Source organism: Quercus lobata, chromosome 8 (genome assembly GCF_001633185.2).
Source record: "Quercus lobata isolate SW786 chromosome 8, ValleyOak3.0 Primary Assembly, whole genome shotgun sequence".
NCBI classification, from domain to species: Eukaryota; Viridiplantae; Streptophyta; class Magnoliopsida; order Fagales; family Fagaceae; genus Quercus; species Quercus lobata.
In genome coordinates this window covers 4,285,487-4,309,732 of record NC_044911.1, presented here as the reverse complement: position 1 = coordinate 4,309,732, position 24,246 = coordinate 4,285,487, and the positions used below count along the sequence as shown (strand labels likewise).

Genomic DNA, 24,246 nt, shown 5'->3' with positions numbered 1-24,246 from the left:
AAAAAAAAAAAAAAAATGATGATAATAACCTCAAGCGGAATTTTGCTTGTTCTTTAAAACCCGAGGATTATGGCTTGAAAACCTTTGCTCATACTCTTTCTTATTTCCATACTGCCTTCCCTAGACCTGTCATCCACATGGGTATCTTCATGCACAGTATCTTCTTAGATGAACATGATGTTCCCAAATTGTCCCACTTTCATTTTTCTGTATCAATTCCCGAAGGTGAAGCTGACGTGGACGCTCCTTTTCGTTCAATATTCTGCGCCCCGGAGTTTGAAGCAACAGGCAAGGCAACTGAGAAAGCTGATGTATATGCTTTTGGTCGGATTCTTCTTGAACTTTTAACTGGAGAGGATTCTCTTAATATAACCCGATTTACAATTGATAAAGATTCTACTTTAGTAGCATACCTACATAACCGTGCACAAGGTAGTTGCATAAACGAGATTATGGACCCTGCAATCTTGGCTGAAGATGGGGATGGAGGTGCTAGTTTACAGCATCAATTACAAGCTGTGGTGGACCTTGGCTTGACATGTACAGAGGAAGATCCACAAAGAAGGCCAACTATGGTAGATGTCACCAAACAACTCAGGCGGATTGAGAGGTTCGTTCCATCACTAATTATTTACATAAACAGATTCACATTATTGCATATCCAAATGATTTAGGCATGACAACAAACAAAATTTACTCACTTGATTTTCAAACAAATGGCCATGGATGGAATTTAGAAATGTTAAAAATGCTAATTTGATGGAGAGCCATTTAATGACATTATTAAATCCCCATTGCTACTAAGAAGCAGGCCTAATAAACTGGTATGCATCTTAAGTAATAAAGGAGAATTCTAAATGAGATCAGCTAGTGGTATTTCGCAATCACACAGGTTCACACAAACGGGTGAAGAGCTTGGGGGAAATTTGCAGAATTTAAAGCTTCTTGAGAGTGTTGAAGAGCATGCTTCTGCATCATTGAAAAGGAATGCTTCTAGTGATGAAATCCAAGCAGTGAACAAAGCCTCTGAAAGGCCTCTTGAAGTTTGATTGTGATGCAACTGAATGATGACAGAGCTTGTATGGCAGTTTTAACCTGTAATTGGGAAGTTATCATTATGGCAAACCCTTAAGGTATGTATTGATGCTATAAGAACTGGAGGATAGGTTGTTATTGGCAAAGGGGTTTGATAATTGTTCTTTTGTTTGAATAAAAGGAATGCAAACTAAGTAGTTCATGGTCTTAGTAACTGGCTATGTATAGTGGTTTGTTGGGGGAAAAAAAGACTTCTGTACTGTTTAATTGGTTTGTAAATTTTCTTTTTCTAGATTATATATGATTTCTCAATTTAGTTTGGCAAACCTTTTGATGGAACTCTGCTGGAGAAATATAGTTGCATAGGGCTGCTTGAACTTTGTACAGTAGTGGAGAGATACATCAAAAAAAAAACTCTAGGTCACACACTCACACTAACTCATTTAACGTGCAAAAACTCTAATCCAATTGCCCAGGGTATCAATCTATGCTAAGAAAGATATTTGGCATTGTAAACATATCTAGATGCCTTATCCCACAATCACAAAGGATTGTCACAATAGGACCAATACAGTTTGTCAAAAAAGCAAGTGTTGTTGGTTCAAACACTAGGCCCCCTGATGATGGAGGATTGAGAAATCAAGTGATGTTCGAGAATAAAAAAATAAATTTCCAAGCAATTCCTTTTCAAAAAAATAAAATTTCCAGGCAATTGCTTTCCAATTAAGCTTCAAGAGGCCTCTGGAAGGCCTCCTAAAGCTTAATTGTGATGCAATTGAGTGATTACAGAGCTTCTATGCTGTTTAGTTGGCTTGTAAATTTCAATTATGATGCAAGTAAAATGGAATTTTGTTAATGAATTATAACATGTGGTAACAATAATATTCTCAATGTTGAAGACTTCAACTAGCTTTCGCTAATTGATTCATAACAATGGAAATCTGGAATGGTATGCTCATTTAGACAAGCAAAGCATTGTGTCCTTTTATCCTTTCAATATAATTTACATTTTATGAATAAGAGGAGAGTGGGACTGGTTAATCATGCAATAGATTCACATTATTGCATGTCCAAGTGTTTTAAGCATGTCAACAGGCATAACTACTTAGTTGATTTCAGAATATTTCCTGATTCACGACGTCTCAAAGGTTGTCATTCAAGAACTGAGTTGATTTCAAAAGGCTTCAAGCAAGATTAGTATACATTGTACAATGTATATATCCTTCTGGTAAGCTGGAACTTAGTCTGGCAGATTTATTTCCACCTGACAGTGGTTTTAATTGTTGATGAGAATTTGGGTAGGAAAAAACATATACACTATTGCCCCACAATTGATCATAATAACTGGTATATCTGCATTAACTCATTCCATTTCTCTTGGAAAAATGATATCAATCATCCCGGGATACAGCTCTGAAAGAAAATACATATTGATGTCCCAAAAATAATGAACCAAAAATTGTCAACATGAAGATTATTTTTGGTTTTCTGGATTTATGTCAACATGTCAACGTGAGGGAAGCATCACAAGAGCAATGTTTCTTGCTTACATGCATGTGCTGGGCTATAGTTGGCAGTATATTACACAAAAATGTCAGATCTTCTGTTAATATATGGTTGTTTGCAAAGCTTATTCTGAATTATGCTTGAACTTCCTGTCAAATTGGAGACTTTTATGTCCTAGGCAGAGTTTATAATTGTTTCAATAACCCATTTCCAAATATTTGTTACTAATTCATGTCCCTGTAGTTCATTTAGTGGGTTTAGTAGATTGACCATAAATCATTCAGCTTTGTTTGCACATACACCTTACATTAGGATGAATGGAACTCCAGGTGTATGAGCTTGGTCCTTCGAAGTTGATAACTACCTGATGTTCATAACACTAATGTATTTTCTGAATTTGTTTCTTGTGTCTTGGGGTCACATGTGATTCTCGTGTGATTAATCATTGACGGGGTTATCTTTTCACAAGGACAATTTGTTTCATCCATTGCTGTGCTTTTTCGCTTGCACTTTTTCCTAAGCAATTAAATGAATTATACATAATTTACTATATATGTATATGTTGCTGAGAAACTGTGGGAAAGAAGAGGAAAGTTTTCGTATTTTTTTTATATTGGGTTTTCTGGATTTATGTCTACATGTCTTGACGTAATTGTTTAATTATGCTATTGTGTTATAAGTGTAGTATTTCATTTGAAAATTGTTGGTTTCACTATGCTCTTTTTTTTTTTTTTTTTAACACTAACACGCCACAACCAAAGCTACATGCAACAGTTAGTTTCACTATGCATGGTTTTTGGTGATGGCATTGCAATTGGATGTGTTAGTGTATAGTTGTTGATACGCAGGGCTTGTGATTTGGATTTGGATTTGTGGGTCTTGTTGATTTTTGTTGGTGGAGTTATGATTTTGGTGTTGCATGAATATTTGGAATTGGGCATGTCTTGTATTGTGTGATTTCTCAGTTCTAGACTGCATTGTGCTAAAGTTTTTCTTTTTAACCCATCAGTGTTAAATTGGGTATGTGTGGGCATTAGAGGTTTAACAAAGAAATGTATTTAGTATTTGACTTTGTCTCAGGAGCTGTCTGCACATTTCAAATTGCAGAAAAGTTTTGTTCTGAAAAGAAATGTAGAGAAGCTGAAATACTTTAAGGGGTTTTCTTTAGACATTAGAGTTGAAGAGATTAAATTGTTGTATTAGAAAGATGACCATCTCTAATGTTTCAAAAATTTCTTTTACTTAGCCAATAAAAGAATTTCTTATCTATTGATATAGCTAAATCATGGAACCTGGGAAAAAAAATAGGGACCTGAAATCAGAAGTTATATTTTACTTAAAATTTATGAAGGGAATGAGTATATGCCTAAAAAGTTGTTTTAGTTGTTGTCATGAAAAAGAAATTGAGAATATGTGGCCTACTGATTTGATATCTTCATTCCCGATGTTATTATGTTTATTTGATGGGAATAACTATAAAACTGTTAAATGAGTTTCCATTCTAATGAACATGGGTGAATATAGTTAGCTGAGGATTAAGTTGTTAGTGTGAGGGAAACATCACAAAAGCAATGTTTCTTACTTACATGTATGCACTGAGCTATAGGTGGCACTATATTACACATAAATGTCAGATCATTTGTTAATATATGGTTATTTGCAATGCAATTATGCTTAAGTTTCCTGTCAAAGTGGAGACTGTTATGTCCCCGGAAGAGTTTATTATTGTTTCAATGGGCCATTTCCACGTAACTTTTTACTAACTCATTTCCTGTAGTTCATTTAGTGGGTTTAGTAGATTGACCATAAATTAGACTCAGTGATCTTTAAGCTTTTTTGCGCATACATCTTACATTAGGATGATTGGAACTCCATGTGAATGAGCTTGGTCCTTTGAAGTTTATAACTATCTAATGTTCATAACTCTAATGTATGTTTCTGAATTTGTTTGTTGTGCCTTGAGATCACACATGATGATTATTATGTGATTAATCATTGATGGGCTAATTTTTCACAAGGACAATTTGTTTCATCCATTCCTGTGCTTTTTCGCTTTCACTGTTTCCTAAGCAATTAAATGAATTATACAGTCGAACATTATTTACTATATATGTATATGTTGTTGCCCATTTATTTTTTTTATGTTGATATGGTTATGCAGTCTCTGTCTTTCCATCTTTTAGAAGACATAGTAAAGAATATGAGTAATTATTCAGTAGAGAATGCTATGAGTAGAGGATTCAGCGAGTATAGAACGTAATGCCTTTCATGTGGCACTTGATAAATTTGGAGTCTTTGTAGTCTTTGAATTGCTCTAATTTGAAGTTGAGTTTGATATGTCTTAATTGTTAAAATCTCATTTATCCTGTTTACATTGAAGAATAGTAAATGTTAAGTTTCTTTCTTTGGCGTAAGTATTGTTCATTTTGATGGGAGTAATATGCAGCCTTCTCACAGGCCATACTTGATGAATTGACATGTAACTAATTGGTGGACTGTTTGTGGTCTGCAAGAGTGGAAGGTGTAACATCTATCACTGTCTCAAGGAACAATGTCTTTAGTTGTGTCATTACTTGTTACATCATTAGTAATTATCATATTGGAGAGAGTGTTTTCATCTTGTTATAATATCCCTTGTAGTTTGTATTCACAGATTGATTTCGTAGTTTAGCCTTATGTGTTAGTGTAATAGTGAGTAGATGTGATGGTAATTGTGATCTTGATGAATATGTTCTTTCACTTCTCGGTGACCTGTTTTTGTGACTGATTAAATTTTTTAAAAAAGGGGCTTGTGTTGGTGTCATCGGCATTAATTTCTCTAAATTTTTTTAGGTGTCTCTTATTGTGCTTACATTAATCTATGTCCTTTATATGCATCAGACACTGATGGATTCGTGATTCCAAGCCTGGAAATAGGAGACTTAGATCGGAGTAAAACTGATGTTTCAGAAGTAGAAGCCTCAAAACCTCCTTGTCCAAAGGTCAGTCTCAAGAATCCTACACTATTCATTACAAAAGAAAAGGAAAAAAAAAAATAGTCTGTAGATTATGGGACTACTTATGCATTTAAGTCTGTATTTTAAAATCTGTGTTTTTTTTTCACTTTTGCAAGCCAAAAAAGAAGAGAATATCTACCTATGTCCACACGGAGCACCTCCTTCACAGTCAAAGCAGCAAGACCCAAATTCTGCTGGTCGTAAGCAGCGGTTCAAGCAAAAATTGAAGGAAGCAGATGAGAGGACCAGTGGGACAGGTCGGGAGAATAAGTTAGAGAGTCTCAGAGAACTTGTGGGTGGTGGCAAAGCCACCGGCAACATGACAAAGGGCTCTACCAGGGATTGGCTAGACCCACATTGTCATGAGTCTCAGTTTGAGAAGTGGAATCCCCAGTGAGTGGAATATTTGAGAGCTTTTTAAACTTGGCACACTGGGTTATCTTTGGAGACTGAATTTATAAAAGGTTATGTATTTTGCAATAAATTTTCAACCAGGCCTTTGAGATTTGCTTTTGCTGCGAAAGATTCTTTCAGTAGCATTTCCGATGTTTGGGTTGTATTTGCTGCAGTTGGTGTTTGGCCCTTCTCTTATTTTGTGCTCCTTCCACTTTGAGTTTCGGTCACTGTTGGATCTTTAAAAAAAAAAAAAAAAAATGATGATAATAACCTCAAGCGGAATTTTGCTTGTTCTTTAAAACCCGAGGATTATGGCTTGAAAACCTTGAATGAGGTGCAGAACATTAGGTGGCCCATGTGTGGTAATGTCCAAATGTAGTCAGTTAGCAAAGCTGAAGCCAACTATGCTTTGAATTAAATCTTGAGTAAAAGCTTAATTGATTTGAACGTAATTCTCTCGCCTCTAACTCTACACTTAGATTAGGATAGAGTAGAAATTCTATCTTGTATCAAAAAAAAAAAAAAACCTTTTACCAAAAACTAATGTTGACCTTGGAATATTATACGTGAGAATATACAGAAAGTTGAGTTGAAGTTAATATCATTGAATAATTTTTTTATTGTCTAATTAATTGTTATATTCATCATGTTTGTAAAATATAAAGTTAATAATAGATAGATAAATATTTATTATATAAAATGCTTATATTTTGAGATATTTTTGCACTTTCAAATTATTCACACAATAGGATTATGAATCTATATTAAATGATAGCCAATTAACTCAAAGTTTGGTGTTCATATTAAAAATAATGAGAACGTGTAATTTAGAAAAGAGATTTTCAACGTATTAATCTAATAAATAAAAAATAAAAAAAATGATGTAATGTTCACAAAAGTTATAATATATATATCTATATATATGAAAGAGAATATGAGTTAGGATTAAGTTGTGCATATAATGTAAGTTTGTAACTCCTAGAGATGTTAAACTAATCTATAACTTTATATATTATTGGATTTTAATATTCTTTATTTTTTTTTAGAAGGATATTGGATTAATATTCTGAGAATTCGATTATATGTATATTCCATCATATGTTTATATTTCTAATAGAGTATCCAAAATTTTGTCTAGAGAAAACAAGAATTATTTTAGCTTTTGCTTTTGAGAGAGAGAGAGAGAGAGAGAGAGAGAGAGATAGAGAGAGTCCTTTGAGTGCATTTGGGATTCGATTTTTCTAAGTGTCATTAGGGTTGTCATTCTAAATTTTTAGTTAAACTTTTTCCTCAACGCCACTTGTGAACGTTGATATAAGGTCAATCCACATAATTTTTGTGCTTCATATGTATTTGTTTTCCATTTTTTTAAAAAATTTTGCATAAATCCATTATACTAGAGTGTGTTGCGGATGTAGCATCTTTATTTATTTTTTTTTTTGGGTAGTGTTTATCAAAAGATATGGTATTTGGTAATTTTTATGTTAAATTTGTTACAAAAAAACTAAAAGTTGGATTATTTTCAAAAAATGTTGAGGCAAAAAACAAAAAAAAAAAAAAAAAAAAAATTTAATGACAGTACTTTTTGCTTTCTATATTTTGGTCATATTTATAATTTGGTATTCAAGTTTTTATAACTTAATTTTGATCTCTATATTTTTAAACTTGTTGTCTTTTTGGTCCCTATTATAATCTCATTTACAAAGAATGTCTAAGTAATAAATGGACTTATTTACAAAGAATACCTAAGTAATAAATGGAATGCACTACTAGTTTGAAATTACTTCTTTTTTCTTTTTTTATAAGTTAGATGATGTCGGGATCAAAATATCAGTAAGTTTAAAGATATAAGAACAAAAAGAAAGTAATAAAAAATTGAGGAAAAAATTAAAAACATGACCAAAATAGAGGACCATAAAATAAATAAATAAAAGGAAATACTATAGAAACTGGTGGGCCCCTCCAAAGTCAACACACGGTATGGATTGGCTTTGAAGGGCTAAGGTGAGTTTGGTTCAACTTTTTGAAGTTGGGCTTTTTGAAAATTTGAGTTTTCAAAAAGTGCATAATGAAAAAGTGTTTTTTTAAAAAGCTGAGTGTTTGGTAAAAACTGTTAAAAAGTGCTTTTTAAAAAAATTGAGTGTTTAGCTAGCACTTATAAAAGTAGAGGTTTGAGTTATAAATTACCAAAAATGACAAGATATATATATATATATATATATATATATATATAAGAGAATTCTTTGTTTTAATTATCTCTCTTAATGCAAGTTACGGACACAACATTTTTACAAAAAATTCATAATAAAGTCTATATGACAAGTTGTTAATGGTAGATAAAAAAATAATAATGTCATTAGTAGATTCAAATGAGAACCAATAATAACTTTCTGTGTAAAATTTATTATGAGAAGTGTTACGTTCACAACATTTTTCGCAATATTTTCACAACAAAATTTATGTGGAAAGTTGATACTAGTTCTAATTTGAACCCAGAACTGAAATTATTTTTTTACTAACCAATATTAACTAATAATAATCTGTTACTTAAAATTTATTGTGAAAATATTACGGTAGCATTTCTCAATTAGAATTTTTTATTTTTTATATTATTTTTCCTTTCTTCATTTCACTTTCAGCCATACGTTTCATTTCTTTTTCTTTTTTTTCTCCTCCACACACGTGTCCACTATCTCTACCCCCCTTCTTTTATTTTCCTTTTCTCCCTCATTCTCCCTCATTCAGAACGTTCTAGGGAGATCCATTCTCTCTTTCTTTCTCCATCTCTCTCTCTCTCTCTCTCTCTCTCTCTCTCTCTCTCTCTCTCTTACTTGATTCCAAAACTCTCTTAGTGATAAGAAAATTTTCCTTTTCTCCCTCATTCAAGAACATTCCAGGGAGCTCTCATCTTCATGTTGTTGCTCATCTTTGTCCCCAACCCAGTCCAGATGAGTCAGATGGCTTCTGTCCTCTGTCCTTTTTTTTTTTTTTTTTCTGTTATGATTTGATTAATTTTAAGAATGTGTTTTTGAGTTTGTATACTGATAATCTGATTATGCTTGAGTTTAGAGATGTTTGAGAGAAAGATTGTTGTGTTTGTAGTGTTTGTTTTGTAGTAGAGCTGCACAGAGAGGACCTTTGTAGCAGCACAGTGGGCAATTTGGTAATTTAACACTGCCTCAGCGGTAATATTGATGAAACGCGCACGAACTTTCTGATTATGGACCTCCTGAGCTCCTTTTTGCAAATGCACGTTTTTTTCACAAACTAAAAACGTAACTTTTAACAAAAAGTTACTTTTTGAACCTAACCAAACGGGCTTTTTGGGCTGGGGTTTCAAAACGTGCGTTTCAACTTCTAAAAGCTGAAACAAACGGGCACTAATGTGAAAAGCAAAAGCTGCACTTTCCTTTTGAAATTCCAAAAAAAAAAAAAAAAAAAGCAAATAGAGGAATTCAGCTGCACTTGCTCTTTTCTTTCGATGATGAATAAAATGAGTTTACAATAAAAATGCCCTCATTGTCATTCAGCTGAGCCTCGCTCCCTAGCAGAGTAGTAGTAGAGCACAAAAAAAAGAGAGCAAGGACATTTCACATTCAAGCTATTATGTGCTGGAGTTGGTTCACCGATCAATTCTTTAATAAAAGAAAGCAAAGAGAGAGAGCGTTTTATGAGAATGGATGCCTGTTACTTGAGAAGCTGATTGCCTCTTGCAATGCCAAGCCTATTCCCATCCGTACCTTCTCCCTTCAACAGCTCCTCCTAGCAACCAACAACTTTTCTTCTGAACATCTGGCATATTATCGGGCCTATTGGTACAAGGGCTATCTTGAAGGACGAATTGTTGTCATTAAGCGTTTAAATGGGGCCAATTTTGCCATCAATGATTTAGTGATTTCTGCACAAATGAGTGGTCACAACAATGTATTAAAGCCGATAGGTTGTTGTCTTCACACTCCATCTCCCATTTATGTGTATGAATTTTGCCGCCAATGGTGTCCTTGCATATCGAATTCATGTCTCCAGTGTTACTGAACGACAACATCAGCCAATGGTGTGGGAGAGAAGGTTAAAGATTGCAAGGCAGATTGCTCATGCTCTTTCTTACCTCCATACTGCCTTCCCAAGACCTGTCATCCACATGAATATAGATATGCGCAGTATCTTATTAAATGAACATGATGTTCCTAAATTGTCCGGCTTTTATTTTTCTGTATCTATTCCCGAAGGTGAAACTGAAGTGGAATTTCATTACCACTGTTTGAATCCAAGGGTCTTTGCCCCAGAGTTTAATGCAACAGGCAAGGTAATGGAGAAAACTGATGTATTTGATTTTGGTCGGTTTCTTCTAGAACTTTTAACTGGAGAGGATTCTTGTAAAATATCCCGATTGACAATTGATGAAGATACTACTATAGTAGCATACATACATAACCGTGCTCAACGTAGTTGCATAAACGAGATTGTTGATCCTGCAATCTTGGCAGAAGATGGGGAAGGAGGGGCTAGCCTAGAGCAGCAATTACAAGCTTTCCTGGACCTTGGCTTGGCATGTACAGAGGAAGATCCACAAAGAAGGCCAACTATGGTTGATGTCACCACAACTCAGGCGGATTGAGAGGTTCGTTCCATCACTAATTATTTACTCACTTGATTTCATCCAATCATATGTTATACATAAACAGATTAACATTATTGCATATCCAAATGATTTAGGCATGACAACAAACAAAATTTACTCACTTGATTTTCAAACAAATGGCCATGGATGGAATTTAGAAAAGTTATAAAAGCTAATTTAATGGAGAGCCATTTAATGACATTATGAAATCCCCATTGCTACTAAGAAGCAGGCCTAATAAATTGGTATGCATCTTAAGTAATAAAGGAGAATTCTCTATGAGATCAGCTAATGGTATTTCGCAATCACACAGGTTCACACAAACGGGTGAAGAGCTTGGGGGAAATTTGCAGAATTTAAAGCTTCTTGAGAGTTTTGAAGAGCATGCTTCTGCATCATTGAAAAGGAATGCTTCTAGTGATGAAATCCAAGTAGTGAATGAAGCCTCTGAAAGGCCTCTTGAAGTTTAATTGTGATGCAACTGAATGATGATAGAGCTTGTATGGCAGTTTTAACCTGTCATTGGGAAGTTATCATTATGGCAGACCCTTAAGTATGTATTGATGCTATAAGAATTGGAGGATAGGTTGTTATTGGCAAAGGAGTTTGATAATTGTTCTTTTGTTTGAAAAAAAGGAATGCAAACTAAGTAGTTCATGGTCTTAGTAACTGGCTATGTATAGTGGTTTGTTGAGGGAAAAAAAGACTTTTGTATTGTTTAGTTGGTTTGTAAATTTTCTTTTTCTAGAATATATATGATTTCTCAATTTAGTTTGACAAACCTTTTTCTTTTTGCAAAATAGTCTTAAATTTTAATCATTCATGTGAATTTGGGTTGAGAATTCATTAAATAAATTATTGCTCCACAATTGATCTTCTAATTGGTATAATTGTAGTTAACACCTTCCCTTTGAATGAGATAAATATTGTTGTCCTAAAAAGTATGAAACAAAAATGTCTTTATCCTAACAAACAGAGATGTGCTTAATCCTTCTCTACTTTTACTGCTCCAGTTCATTGTTATCCTCTTAAATTCAAAAGGCACCTTCTGATGGAACTCTGCTGGAGAAATATAGTTGTATAGGGCTGCTTGAACTTTGTGCACTAGTGGAGAGATACATCAAAGAAAAAACTTGAGTGGTGATTTCAAGCAGTCTTAAGTGGTGAAGCCCTAGGTTTGTTATGTTTTTTCTTTATAAATACCTAGACAAGTTTACAAACCTTGTACTACATCAAATATGGTAGCAGAGCAAAAATTGATCCATTTACCGAAATTCACAACCCAAAATGACCACAACTGTATGCAGCTTTTGAAACAACCTCATCAAAGCATTCAAACACTACCCCCTCCTCAGTCAATCATACCAATCCATATTAGGATCTCAACTAAAACACCATTTGCCAAGTCTGCGTCAAGTTGTGTTGGTCCTTGCCTTGACATGTATTGAGTAAGATATAGAGAAAACGCTAACAATGATAGATGTTACCAAATATTTGGGTAGATTGAGAGGCTTGTTCCATGGTTGATTATTTCTCATTTGTTTCATCAAAGTACCTTTCCAACTAGAATAGCCTCTTATGTAAGCATTCAAAATTCAAATTTTACAATGAAATCAAGTTTCCGAAAACACAATTTCAATGTAAAATGAGTTTATACTGAAGTTGTGTTTTCAATTTAGTTTGGAAAACCTTATTCTCTTGACAAAATAGTCTTAAATTTTAATCATTCATGTGAATTTGGGTCTTAAATTCATTAAATAACTTATTGCCCCACAATTGATCGTCTAACTAAAATAATTGTAGTTAACATCTTCCCTTTGAATGAGATAAATACTGTTATTCTGAAAAGTATGAAACAAAAATGTCATTATCCTTACAAACAGAGATGTACATAGTCCTTATCTAGAATTACTGCTCCAGTTCATTGTTATCCTCTTAAATTTACAAGGCACCTTCTAAGGGAACTTTGCTGGAGAAATATTGCTGCATAGGGTTGCTTGAACATTGGTAGAAGTGGAGAGAAACAGCCAAGTCAAGAATCGAGGTCACACTAACTCATTTGATGCCCAAAAACTCTAATCCAATTACCTTGGGTATCAATCTACGCTGAGATAGATATTTGGCATTGTAATACATACACACATTGTAATACAAACACACACACAGACAAAAAGAGTTTTGTTGGTGTGGACACTAGGCCACTGGATGATGGAGGATCAGGGATGGACATTAAGAGCCACAATAATGAGTTTTAATTTTGAATTATAACATGAGTGTGGTTATAACATATTCACATTGTTGCATATCCAAATGTTTTAGGCACGCCAACAGGTTGATTTCAAGTCTTCCTATTTCACAATGGCTCAGAAGTTAAGAGATTAAAAGGCAGAACTGAGTTGATTTTCAAAATGCTTTATTGTTTATAATGACTCAAAGGTTAGAGATTAGAAGGAAAAGCCAAGCAAGATAAGTAGTATTCATTGTTAATATCCTTCTACAATGATGCTCTAAGAGTCATACTCACAGTAAAATGAACTAACTACTCAAATTTTTTTGGCAAACTTATTTCCTCTTGACATTGCCATAGACCATAATAACTGGTAATTGGCATTAATTCATTCAACTTCACTTGACAAAATGATTTCAATCATCCTTGTACACAGCTTTGAATACAATATATATTGTACACCTCTTAATGAAAATACATATTGGTGTCTTGAATAGAATGAAACAAAAAATTGACATTATCTTAACCCAGATGTACAAAACTTTGTTAGAGAAATATAATCGCATAGGCCTACCCAAACTTTGGATGGAGGTAAAATAAACATCTAGGTCAAAGCTCTTGATCACACTAACTCATCTGATGTCCCAGAAGCTCTAATCTTGTAGCCTTGAGAGTCAATCCATGCTGAGATAGATATTGAGCACTGTGAAACTTATTCAGATGACTTATCTCACTATCACAAATCATAGTTACAATAGAGTGACTAGGGCCAATGGATTGTGTCACTGAACATCTGATGGCTTGGACACAATTCATGGCCAATGAACTTCCAAGAAAGAACCCATCATTCTTCAAAAGAAACCTGATAAAAGTTCAAGAAGCATAGCATTAAAACACACAGAAAGTATTTGTGTTCTATCAAAGGAAAATGGTGAAAGAATGGATTTTTTTTTTTTTTTGGTTTGTCATCTGGAAAATATTAATGGTGGAAAAAAAAGGGAAAAAATCCACAGTACAGTAGAATCAACAAAACAGCAAACTGGTAGAATGGGCCCAATCTTTTTCCCATTGGTTTCATTTCTCATCCTATCAAGTATCAACATAATATATCACTTTAGAAAAACAAAGGCATGTACTTACCAAGACATTTCAACAGCTTCCAAATCTGTGCCTCTGAAAGCCCCGTCAAGTTTTGCCGTCATGAAATTCTATGATAATCAATTTATTCCAAGTTCTTCTGTTATTGTGTCAAATGGATTCTTCATTCTTCGTCCTCTCTAGTGTGCATCGCCCCTCCTTGTAAACTTTTTGAATAAACCAGAACCAGGGGGATCTATCAAGAAGCACTTATTGTTGAAATTCTTTTCCTGTTGAACACATGCTAATGGATTCATTGACAAATATAATATGAATGTTTAAATTGAAGGAGGGAAAATAAAATGACTTGGAGAATCATGGAAAGACCAGCCATTGTCTGTCCTGTGCCTGCAGCTGCGACAAATGCATCTAAACTACCCTGTTTGTTGCCAAATCTGAGGCCTTGTACCCTTATTGTGTGCTCAGAAGTTTGATAGATTTTCAAAATGATCAGCAAAGAAGCAAACTTTACAATTATGTGGTAGAGCCAAACTTTGTTTCTCTTCACCAGTTGTGTAATCAATGGTTTGTTCCACAAGGTTTCCTTTCATTTGGTCAGCTTCTCTATGCTTTGATGCTGCTTCATTCGCTTCCAGAGCCCTTCTCCGTGTAATATTCACAAAGTGGTTTGTGTTTGTAATTGAGACAGGTCTTACCCTTTCAACAATAGCTCCAAGGGATTCAAGTATTTGAGACTTGGACAAATTTGCAATGAGATGAAAAATTAAGTAGGTTGCAGTTCAAAAAAGAGGGGCAAAGAAAGCTAAAGGGAAAAAAAAAGAGGCTATGTCATATTTGAGTAGTTAGACAGGCAGTCATTGATCTCCTACAGCTTTCCTCACCAAGCCAACATATTATGAAATCTAAAAATTCTTCACATTTCAGAGTCTTCAGACACCTACAATAATTGGATCCTACCTCTCAAAAACAGATGTGAAAAACTGGCTACAATAATAATCCTAGAGATGATAGGAAGACAATTCTTGCTCTCTAACAACTAAATTGCATATGGTGTGGTCGGTGTGGATATTCTTGTGCAAGAGGTTAAGCTAAAGAAATGGTTTAAGCATGTTGAACTGGAAGCAAGATATAATTATCATTTTCAAAATTTCAAGGAACTTTATATATTTCAAGAATCAAGTATACCCAAGTGTTTCCTGCTGCTATCAAATTGTCCATGGTGCATATTTTCCCTCACTAGTCAATAACGTAAACATTGAAGATCATGGCAGGAATAAGAGAAAGTCATTGGTCACGGAACTCTGCTCATTGAAAACACATTCCAAATACACATTCCCAATAGCAGTATTATCAGGGATAACCACAAGGCATTTGCATCAATAGGGGTATGGGCAACTGTAGCAAGCACTCCCCTCTGTAATAACAACAACTCGAGCTAGGTTCCCTGATACCAAAGCTAGCATAGAGCCACAAATTGAAATGCAAGAAAAATAAAATCAACCCTAATTATCAACAAACACAACATCCTATACTAAACATGAATTTCCAAACTTAGCATCACCTTCTTTACCATACAACAAGGCACTGGTTTCACTAGCTATTTGTTAATTTAGAGAGCCTTAATTCATATTTAGCATTATTCCATTATTCACAAAGCAAAGCACTACCTGAAATATTTTAGAGAGCAAAACAAAACAAACTTAGCAAAGCACCACTTGAACCATGACTGATTCCATGCTGAAATGTGACAAAGTACAGATCATGAACCAGGAATTTACAATTTTTTTTCACACTCCAAAGATATATTAAAGAATCCATTTCCAAATCTCAGAATGGTTTTTAGTGTGCAACAATCTTTATGAAATTACGTCCATTGCTTATGAATCAAATGGATTGAAAACGAATCTCAAAACAATCAATCCATTGTCAACTACAAAAATTATGAAGAAACAGCCCCAATAATAATTTGCAGTTCAGTTTCACGTCTGCCTTCGTCACTAAGAAGAAAAAAAATTAAATTCTGCTAAATAAGCTAAAGCCTCTTGAGTTACTGCTGCAAACTGTCCATAGATGCAACCTCTCCTTTGGACAATGTAACACAATCCTTAAAATCATCAAGAAAGCCTAATAGCTTTAAATAGATTGTGTCATAGTTCACCAAAGTAAGGGAACATGAAGCTCTGACCCTATCCGTTCCAGTTGAATCAAACACCTCATCTAGAGTACCAATACAACCAGGAAGAGCAACAAGAAGCAATACTATCAGAACAATTCCTCCTGTCCTCAAAAATAAAAATAAAAGACCTGCACTATTAAAAGCAATTCATGGAAATGAGATGTATCAAAATTTGGTGATATGGTAGCAACGATAGTATCACCTGCAAGTAAGGTAAGTTTCTAAAGGTAGATATGAATGAAAATTTGAGGCTGTCCATTCACCAGCTTCTTTTCCAATCTTAAATCCACCCACTGGTTTTCATGCTTGTAAAGCACCTTTAGTAGTTCCATCCATTAGCCCATGACCAACCCCACTTCTTGAAGTGCAATTGACAAGATTCACAATCTGCTCCATGGACAGTGGAAGATCATAAGAAAAGGCTAAGCACAGTCAGTGGGAAAAGTATGTTTCCAAAATGCAATTTGTGGTTGTGTTTCCAAGTCTCAGCATTCTTTATGCATGTGAAAACATACAGAAATTTACATGCATGTATGAAAGGCAAAGCAGGCAGGAAGCCATACATAAAGTCACATGCCTCTCTTCTCAACTCTAGTGCTTGCAGATAATGACAATGACCAGGTCACATCCCTGAAGAATGCAAGTACACGAGTCCACGCCCAAGTTAGTGTAAGAGTTCATAACATTGTTCTCTCTCTTTTCTTTCTTGTCAAACAATAAAACCAAACTCCCTACTAAACCTTATTGCACATTCAACCAAATCACAAAGCATTTCATAAATTCACAAATTTTCTTAGTGCGTGATACTCTTGGAACTACAATAAGAATTTCTAAATCCTGGCATTAAAATCCATAAATTTCATAGTTCACTTTCAATTCTCTACTCTGACCCCCACTACTAAAAATTGATATTAAAAGTACAATTGGATAAGTTTGACAAGAAAGTAATAGGACTAACCCGTCAGCATCTAGAAAGTTAGTTTAAGTTTTCTCTCCCTAGTAGGAGTTTTTTTCTCTGGACCGCTGGGTTCCAGGTCTTTCTAGAGCTTCTGGCTCTTACTCTCTCTGGATTGGGTTCCAACTCCTTCTCTTAGCGCACGTTCTTGCGATCTTTCCGCTAGCGGTCGCAAGAGCTTCTATTGGCTGCCTTGCCCTGTGTGTGGGCTCTCTCTGTGTGGGTTCCCCGTGCCCATTCGGTGGGTCCCCGTTTGTTAATAGAGGTCGCCGCCTCAAGGTCTCTTGACGCCGATCTTCTTCACCGTAGCTCCGTTGTTTTGTCTGCCGTTGGGTGAGCTCCTTGGAACTCTTCTTGGTGCCTTGCCCAGTGTGTGGGCTTTTGCTGTGTGGGCTCCCTGTACCCTTTGTGTGGTTTTTCTCGCTATTGATTGAGGTCGTCGCCTCATGGTCTTCGGGCGCCAATCTCCTTCATCGTAGCTCTGAAGATTTGGCCGCTGTTGGGTGAGCTTCGGCTTCGTGGACCAACATTTTTCTTGGGCGAGCTCTCTGCAATAGTTGGAGCTTCTATATCATTTCATTAGCACCTCATCTTGGCTACAGGTAATTCAGTCTCTTAAGAGTCTCTTGTTTTGGGCATCTTTGTGTTGGATATTTGAATCTTTGAAGTGATGCTGAATTAGGAGTATGTTAATTTTTAATTGCCGTGGACTTGGGGTCAAAAGTGCTATTTGAAGAGTTGTCTAGGTTGATTAGAAATATCGGTGATGGCTGCTTTGCAGCATCGCCGAGAGTAATGAATTGTCTAAGCTGGAACTGCCGGTGGCTCAGGAACCCCCGGTCAGTCAGAGCGTTGCACGATTTGGTGCGTCGCTGGAAGCCCAAAATTGTCTTTCTCATGGAGACAAAGTCGAAAATAAAGCGGATGGAGAAAATAAAAAACCGGATTGGTTTTGCAAATGGCCTTATTGTCCCAAGCAGGGGCCGTAGTGGTGGAGTGGCTATGCTTTGGACCAGGGATGTAAACTTGAATATCAACAGCTATTCAGGGTACCATATTGACGCCATTGTCAGGGAGTCTGGGGAAAATTTCCAATGGAGGATTACTGGCTTCTATGGTCACCCTGATACTCATCGAAGGCACGAATCTTGGCACCTTCTTGCTTTCTTGCATAGTCAATTTCTACTTCCATGGCTGTGTTTGGGTGATTTTAATGAAATATTATCCATAAATGAAAAAGATGGGGGAATTACTCGTCCCCAACATCAAATGGAAGGTTTTAGGAATGCTGTGAATTTTTGTGGATTTGTGGATTTGGGTTATAGTGGTGCTGATTTCACTTGGTGCAATATGCAAGAGGGTGAGAATAGAATTCAATTAAGACTTGACAGAGCCTTTGCTAACACTGAGTGGACTGGGAAATTTGATGGGATGAGAGTTTACCACATTGTGGACTCAACTTCTAATCATTGTGCTTTGTTTCTTACCGATTCCCCCCCACAACGCGTATCCAATGCTAAACGATTCCACTTTGAAGCCTTAAGGGCTAAGAATGAGGAATGCAGGAACATTATTGAATCCGCTTGGGGGATGGGGGTGGATTTAAGCACACCAGAAGGTATTATGGAAAATTTAAAGCGTTGTGCCTCTGAATTATCTAGCTGGAGTTCATCGGTCTATGGCCTTATCCCAAAGAAAATCCAATTAAAGCGAAATGCCTTAAGTGCCCTTACACAGCAAGATAAAAATGGTGAGCTAAGTTCTGAGATTAGAAACCTAAGAAGGGAGTTGAATGGGCTGTTGGAGGATGAGGAGCTGTATTGGGGTCAAAGAGCCAAGGCACATTGGTTAAAGGAAGGTGATAGGAACACAAAATTCTTCCACGCCCACGCTTCAGATAGGCGTAAACAAAACACAATCCTGGGATTATGGGATGAACATGGTAGGTGGTGTGTGGAGAAGGATTCAATTGCTCGGGCAGCCGTAGACTATTTTGAAACATTTACTCCACTGCTTTCCCCACTAGGGTTGAGGAGGTCGTTGAGGCCATCCCCTCTAAGGTGACCGAGGAGATGAATGAAAGCTTATCTCTTGCTTTTACTAGAGAGGAAGTGGCTACAGCTCTCAAGCAAATTCATCCTACCAAAGCTCCCGGACCAGACGGTATGTCCACTATTTTTTACCAAAAATATTGGAATATTGTAGGAAATAGCATTACTAATATGGTCCTGAATGTCCTCAACAACAATCTGCCCATGAATGAAATTAATAAAACTAATATTTCCCTCATCCCAAAAACAAGCAACCCAAAGAAAATGACTGAATTTAGACCCATTAGCCTTTGCAACGTTACCTACAAGCTTATCTCCAAAACTTTGGCCAACAGACTCAAAAACCTTCTCCCAGATATCATCTCTGAGAACCAAAGTGCTTTTACTCCAGACTGCCTCATTACGGACAACGTGTTAGTGGCTTTTGAATTAATGCACTACCTAAACCACAAAACAGCCGGAAAAGAGGGTTATATGGCTGTTAAGCTTGATATGAGTAAGGCTTTTGACAGGGTAGAATGGGTTTTTATTAAAAGGGTCATGGAAAAGCTTGGTTTTTGTTCTAAATGGGTGAATCTCATTATGCAATGCATTACTTCCGTCTCCTATTCAGTCCTAATAAATGGGGCGGCTTATGGGAACATCACTCCATCCAGGGGCCTACGCCAAGGCGACCCCCCTCTCCCCGAGCCTTTTCCTTCTTTGTGCTGAGGGACTCTCGGCCATCATTCACAAGGCAGCAAGAAATCACTTCCTTAATGGCATTTCTATTTCCCGTAATTGCCCAAACATTACCCATCTCTTCTTCGCGGATGATAGCATCCTCTTTTGTAAGGCTAAGCCCGAAGAGTGTCAAGAGCTTAAGCAAATCTTTCGGAGGTATGAGGATGCTTCAGGCCAGAAGATTAATACAGATAAATCCTCGGTTTTTTTCAGCCCGAACACTCATCAGGATATAAAGGATGCAATTTTTGCCATTTTGGGGCCGATGCAAGACTCAAGGCACTCCAAATATCTTGGTCTCCCATCTTTCATCGGAAGGTCAAAAAATCAGGTCTTCTCTATTCTTAAGGAGCGGGTTGGGCAAAAACTAGCCGGTTGAAAGGGTAAATTGCTCTCTATGGGTGGAAAGGAAATCCTCATTAAGGCGGTAGCCCAAGCGATCCCCACCTACTCTATGAGCTGTTTTCAGCTCCTACAGGGCCTTTGTGATGATCTTGAAAGCATGATAAGGAACTTTTGGTGGGGCCAAAAACACCAAGAGTAAAAATTGGCTTGGGTGGGTTGGAAGCAAATGTGTCATCCTAAATCTAAAGGGGGTTTGGGCTTCCGGAACTTGCGAGCTTTTAATCTAGCCATGTTGGCGAAACAAGCTTGGAGAATCCTCACAAACCTAACTTCCCTTATCGCTCGGGTCCTCAAAGCACGCTACTTTCCTTCTGGTGACATTCTCAGTGCTACTCTTGGCTTTAACCCGTCCTACTCTTGGCGGAGCATTTTTAACAGCTTAGAGGTTATCAGGAAAGGAACTCGGTGGCGTGTGGGCAACGGCAAACAAATTCATACATGGGATGACAAATGACTCCCCACCCCCACCACACACAAAGTCATCACTCCCCCTAATAATCCCTCTTTATTTCCCATGGTCTCTTCCCTCATTGACCCGGTCACAAAATGGTGGAGAGTTGATGTTATTAGAGCAACCTTCCTTCCCTTTGAAGCTGAAACAATCCTAAAATTGCCTTTTAGTCGAAGCTTGCCTGAAGACAAATTAATATGGATGGGGAACAGACGTGGGGAGTTCACTGTGAAGAGCGCTTACCACTTTGCCCACTGCTTGCTTGAAGAAAAGGATGTTGTGGGAAGCTCTATGGGAGATCCTCTCAAGCCCCTTTGGAAGTGTTTATGGCACCTCAACCTCCCTGCAAAGATTAAAATCTTTGCTTGGAGGGCTTGTGTCAATGGGCTGCCTTCCAAGGAAAAGTTGCGCTCCCGTGGCATTATTACCAGCAATGAATGTCCGATTTGCAATGGGGGAATTGAATCTATTCATCATACTTTATTACATTGTGAGTTTGCTTCCCAGGTTTGGAATCTTTGGTGTGATGGGCTGCAACCGAACCAAAGGAGCAGTTGGGCTCTCCCTGATGTGGCCATGTTCATTCTTGCTCACAAGCCTTCTCAAGATCTTGAATTTTTCTTCACTGCAGCTTGGGCTATCTGGTACAACAGAAACAGAGTTGTTCATGAAGGCAAGTGCTCTTCCCCTTTACAGGTCTGGCAGATGGCTAGAAGTTCCATTGAGGACTTCTCTGACGCAGCAACCATTGATTTTTCTGCTCCTAGGCCGTCGCTTGCTGGTTGCTGGTCCCCTCCTCCTCCTGGTGTATTCAAGATTAATGTGGATGGAGCCTCTTCGGACTTTGATGGATCCTCTAGTATTGGAGTCATCATTAGAGATTGCAATGGTGGAACTTTTGCTGCCCTCTGCAAACCTCTTCAGTCCCACTTCCCAGCGGAATTAACGGAAGTCCTTGCTTTGGAGCAAGGTATTTTGCTCGCCCAAGATCTGCAGCTCACTCATGTGATGTTTGAAAGTGATGCTTCCAATGTGATAGATGCTGTCAACGATTCTGCCTTAGGGACTCCATTTGGGCACATTATTCAGGACATTATTCAAGCCAAAGAAACCTTTTCTTTCTGCTCTTTTAGGCACCTAAACCGGGCTTCTAATTATGCAGCTCATGAGCTTGCTCTCTTTGCCCGTAGGAATGGATCTCATCATTTGTGGAAAGGGGTTACTCCCTCCTTTTTAGAATCAACTGTACAAGCAGATTTACTGCTCTAATAGACCTACACAGCAGGCTTCTTTCTGTAATCTCCTTCTTGTTTGCAATGAAATCTTTGTTCCTTTTCAAAAAAAAAAAAAGGACCCAGATATCTAGGCATGAACTGAAGAATAATTAAAAAAAAAAAATTTAAGTTGTTCCTTTTAGATATATAAGAATGCTATTTGTTTCTACTTATCCAAACTGTTCATTTGCCTTTGTAAAATCGCAATCCTTACTTGCCTGCCAATATATTTAACCAATCTTAACATAAAAGTCATCCATGAAGACTCCTATCAAAAAAAAAAAAAAAAAAGTCATCCATGAAGACCATTTGTTTTGGTAGAAATCAAAAGCAGGTAATGTTATGCATTCACTTATGAACTGAGAAGGCTTGTATGTGCAGCCTAACTCCCAGAACTTCGCAACAGGCAAATTAATTACTGTAGCTGAATATCAATTAATTAATTATTTTTATTTTAAAATATAGCCCCAACGGTGTAATATGATTTTAATTTTAATTTTAATTTTAATGATGGAAGGTGATAAAATAGATAAAATAGTTTTAAAGTAGTTTTTGTATATTTAGGTTCTAATTGGGATCCATTTATTTTGTTGAAATTGAAAACTTTTTACAGAAAATACTATAGATAAAAATAAAAATTAGCTGAAATAGTATAGTGGGACCTATGAATATTACCAAAAAGTGCAAGCGAAGGAGTAGTGTACCATTAGTTATAAGGCTTCGCTTCAGAGCTTATAAGGCAAAAAGTGGGGGAAGATTCTTTCGATATGGGACTCCAAAGGATGCTGTGCAAAAGCCAAAGGCTCTAAATCAGTACATCCGAGGAACCCACAGTCAATGTAGGCTTGATTATTCTATTTTGTTAAGTTTATTTAACATTTTTATTTTTATATCATTGTCATTATCTATTTGTGATTGATATTAATATTATAAAGATATTTAAAATTAAATTAGTATAAAAAATATTTTATACATATAAATTTTCTTTTCTTTTCAAGGCGGCCGCAGGGGGTTCATTTTGAACCAGGCCTGAAATACATGTGCAGCCTCCTCTGTGTTCATCCAATCATCTGTTATAGATAAACAGATTCACATTATTGCATTCCCAAATGGTTTAGGCACGATTACAAACAGAATTTATTTGATTTTCAAACTAATGGCCATGGATGGAGTTTAGACTAGTTAAAAAGCTTATTTGATGAAGAGCCATTAAATGCCATTATGAAATCCCCATTGCTACTAAGAAGCAGTCCTAATAAACTGGTATGGATCTTAAGTAATAAAGGAGAATTCTCTGAGATTAGCTAATAGTATTTCTCAATCACACAGGTTCACACAGACGGGTGAAGATCTTGGCGGAAATTTGCAGAATTTAAAGCTTCATGAGAGTTTAGAAGAGCATGCTTCTGCATCATTCAAGAGAAATGTTTCTATTGATGAAAGCCAAGAGGTGAAGGAAGCCTCTCACGGGCCTCTTGAAGCTTAATTGTGATGTGACTGAATAATGACAGAGCTTGTATTGCCGTTTCAATATGTGATTGGGGCAATATAAAAGTTAGGTGGGTCAAGAAAATTATGTGGGTTGCACCAATAACAGTAGTTGCTCAGGCTATTCCTCTTTTGGAACATTTAGATTTCTGAAGAGATGAAATTGCAGAAAGTGATCATATATTGGGTCCGTTTGGATTGAGCTTATTGTTGCTGAAACTGAAAACTGAAAACTGAAAACTGAAAACACTGTAGCAAAATAATTTTTAAATATGTAAATAGTACCGTGGAACCCATTTTTAATATTTTTTTAATACGTGAACAGTGTCAGTACAGTACGTAAACAGTATATTTACTGTTCATAACAGTAAAATTTGTCCCCCAAAAGTCAACAAATGCGGGCCAGGAAAAAAAAAAAAAGGAGAAAACGTGAATGGAGAAAACGCAAACGCAGAAACGCGGAGGGCAAACGCCCTCATTGATGCTATAAGAACTGGAGGATAGATTGGTATTGGCGAAGGAGTTTGATAGTTGTTCCTTTGTTTGGAATAATAGGAATGCAAACCAAGTAGGTCATAGTCTTAGTAATTGGGGTATGCATAGTGGCTTGTAGAGGGGAGAAAAAAACTTCTGTACTGCTGTGGACAATGGACTTCTACTGTTTTGTTGGTTTCCAAATAAAGTTTTCGTTTGTGCAAACCAAAAAAAGGGTAAGTCTTATTTACAATAAAATGAAATAATTACTCAAAGTAGTTGGCGAACCTTTTTCTCTTTACGAAATAGTCTTAATTCATTTGAATTTGGGTCAAAATCCATTAACTTATTACCCCACAATTGATCTTCA

The 24,246-nt window shown here is 36.4% G+C and overlaps 1 protein-coding gene and 2 pseudogenes across 2 annotated transcripts; 2 read left to right on the top strand and 1 right to left on the bottom strand.

Annotated features, from left to right (window-relative positions):
* The first annotated feature begins 93 nt into the window (after positions 1 to 93).
* On the top strand, positions 94 to 6,150 carry LOC115955993 (probable serine/threonine-protein kinase PBL18). 2 transcript variants are annotated; one of them, XR_004084240.1, is made up of 4 exons: positions 94 to 610; positions 893 to 1,133; positions 5,422 to 5,522; positions 5,654 to 6,150. XR_004084240.1 is itself a non-coding variant. In XM_031074431.1 (2 exons), the coding sequence occupies exons 1-2, from the start codon at positions 138 to 140 to the stop codon at positions 1,047 to 1,049; spliced, it is 630 nt and encodes a 209-aa protein (XP_030930291.1). In that variant the 5' UTR covers positions 94 to 137; the 3' UTR covers positions 1,050 to 1,361. The 2 variants fall into 2 exon arrangements, 1 of the variants encoding a protein (XP_030930291.1); XM_031074431.1 differs by lacking the exons at positions 5,422 to 5,522; positions 5,654 to 6,150 and having other exon boundaries at positions 893 to 1,361.
* A 3,389-nt stretch (positions 6,151 to 9,539) lies between these two features.
* Positions 9,540 to 10,551, top strand: LOC115956140 (annotated as a pseudogene).
* Positions 10,552 to 13,138: 2,587 nt separating this feature from the next.
* LOC115956139 lies at positions 13,139 to 14,658 on the bottom strand (annotated as a pseudogene).
* Between the last annotated feature and the right edge of the window lie 9,588 nt (positions 14,659 to 24,246).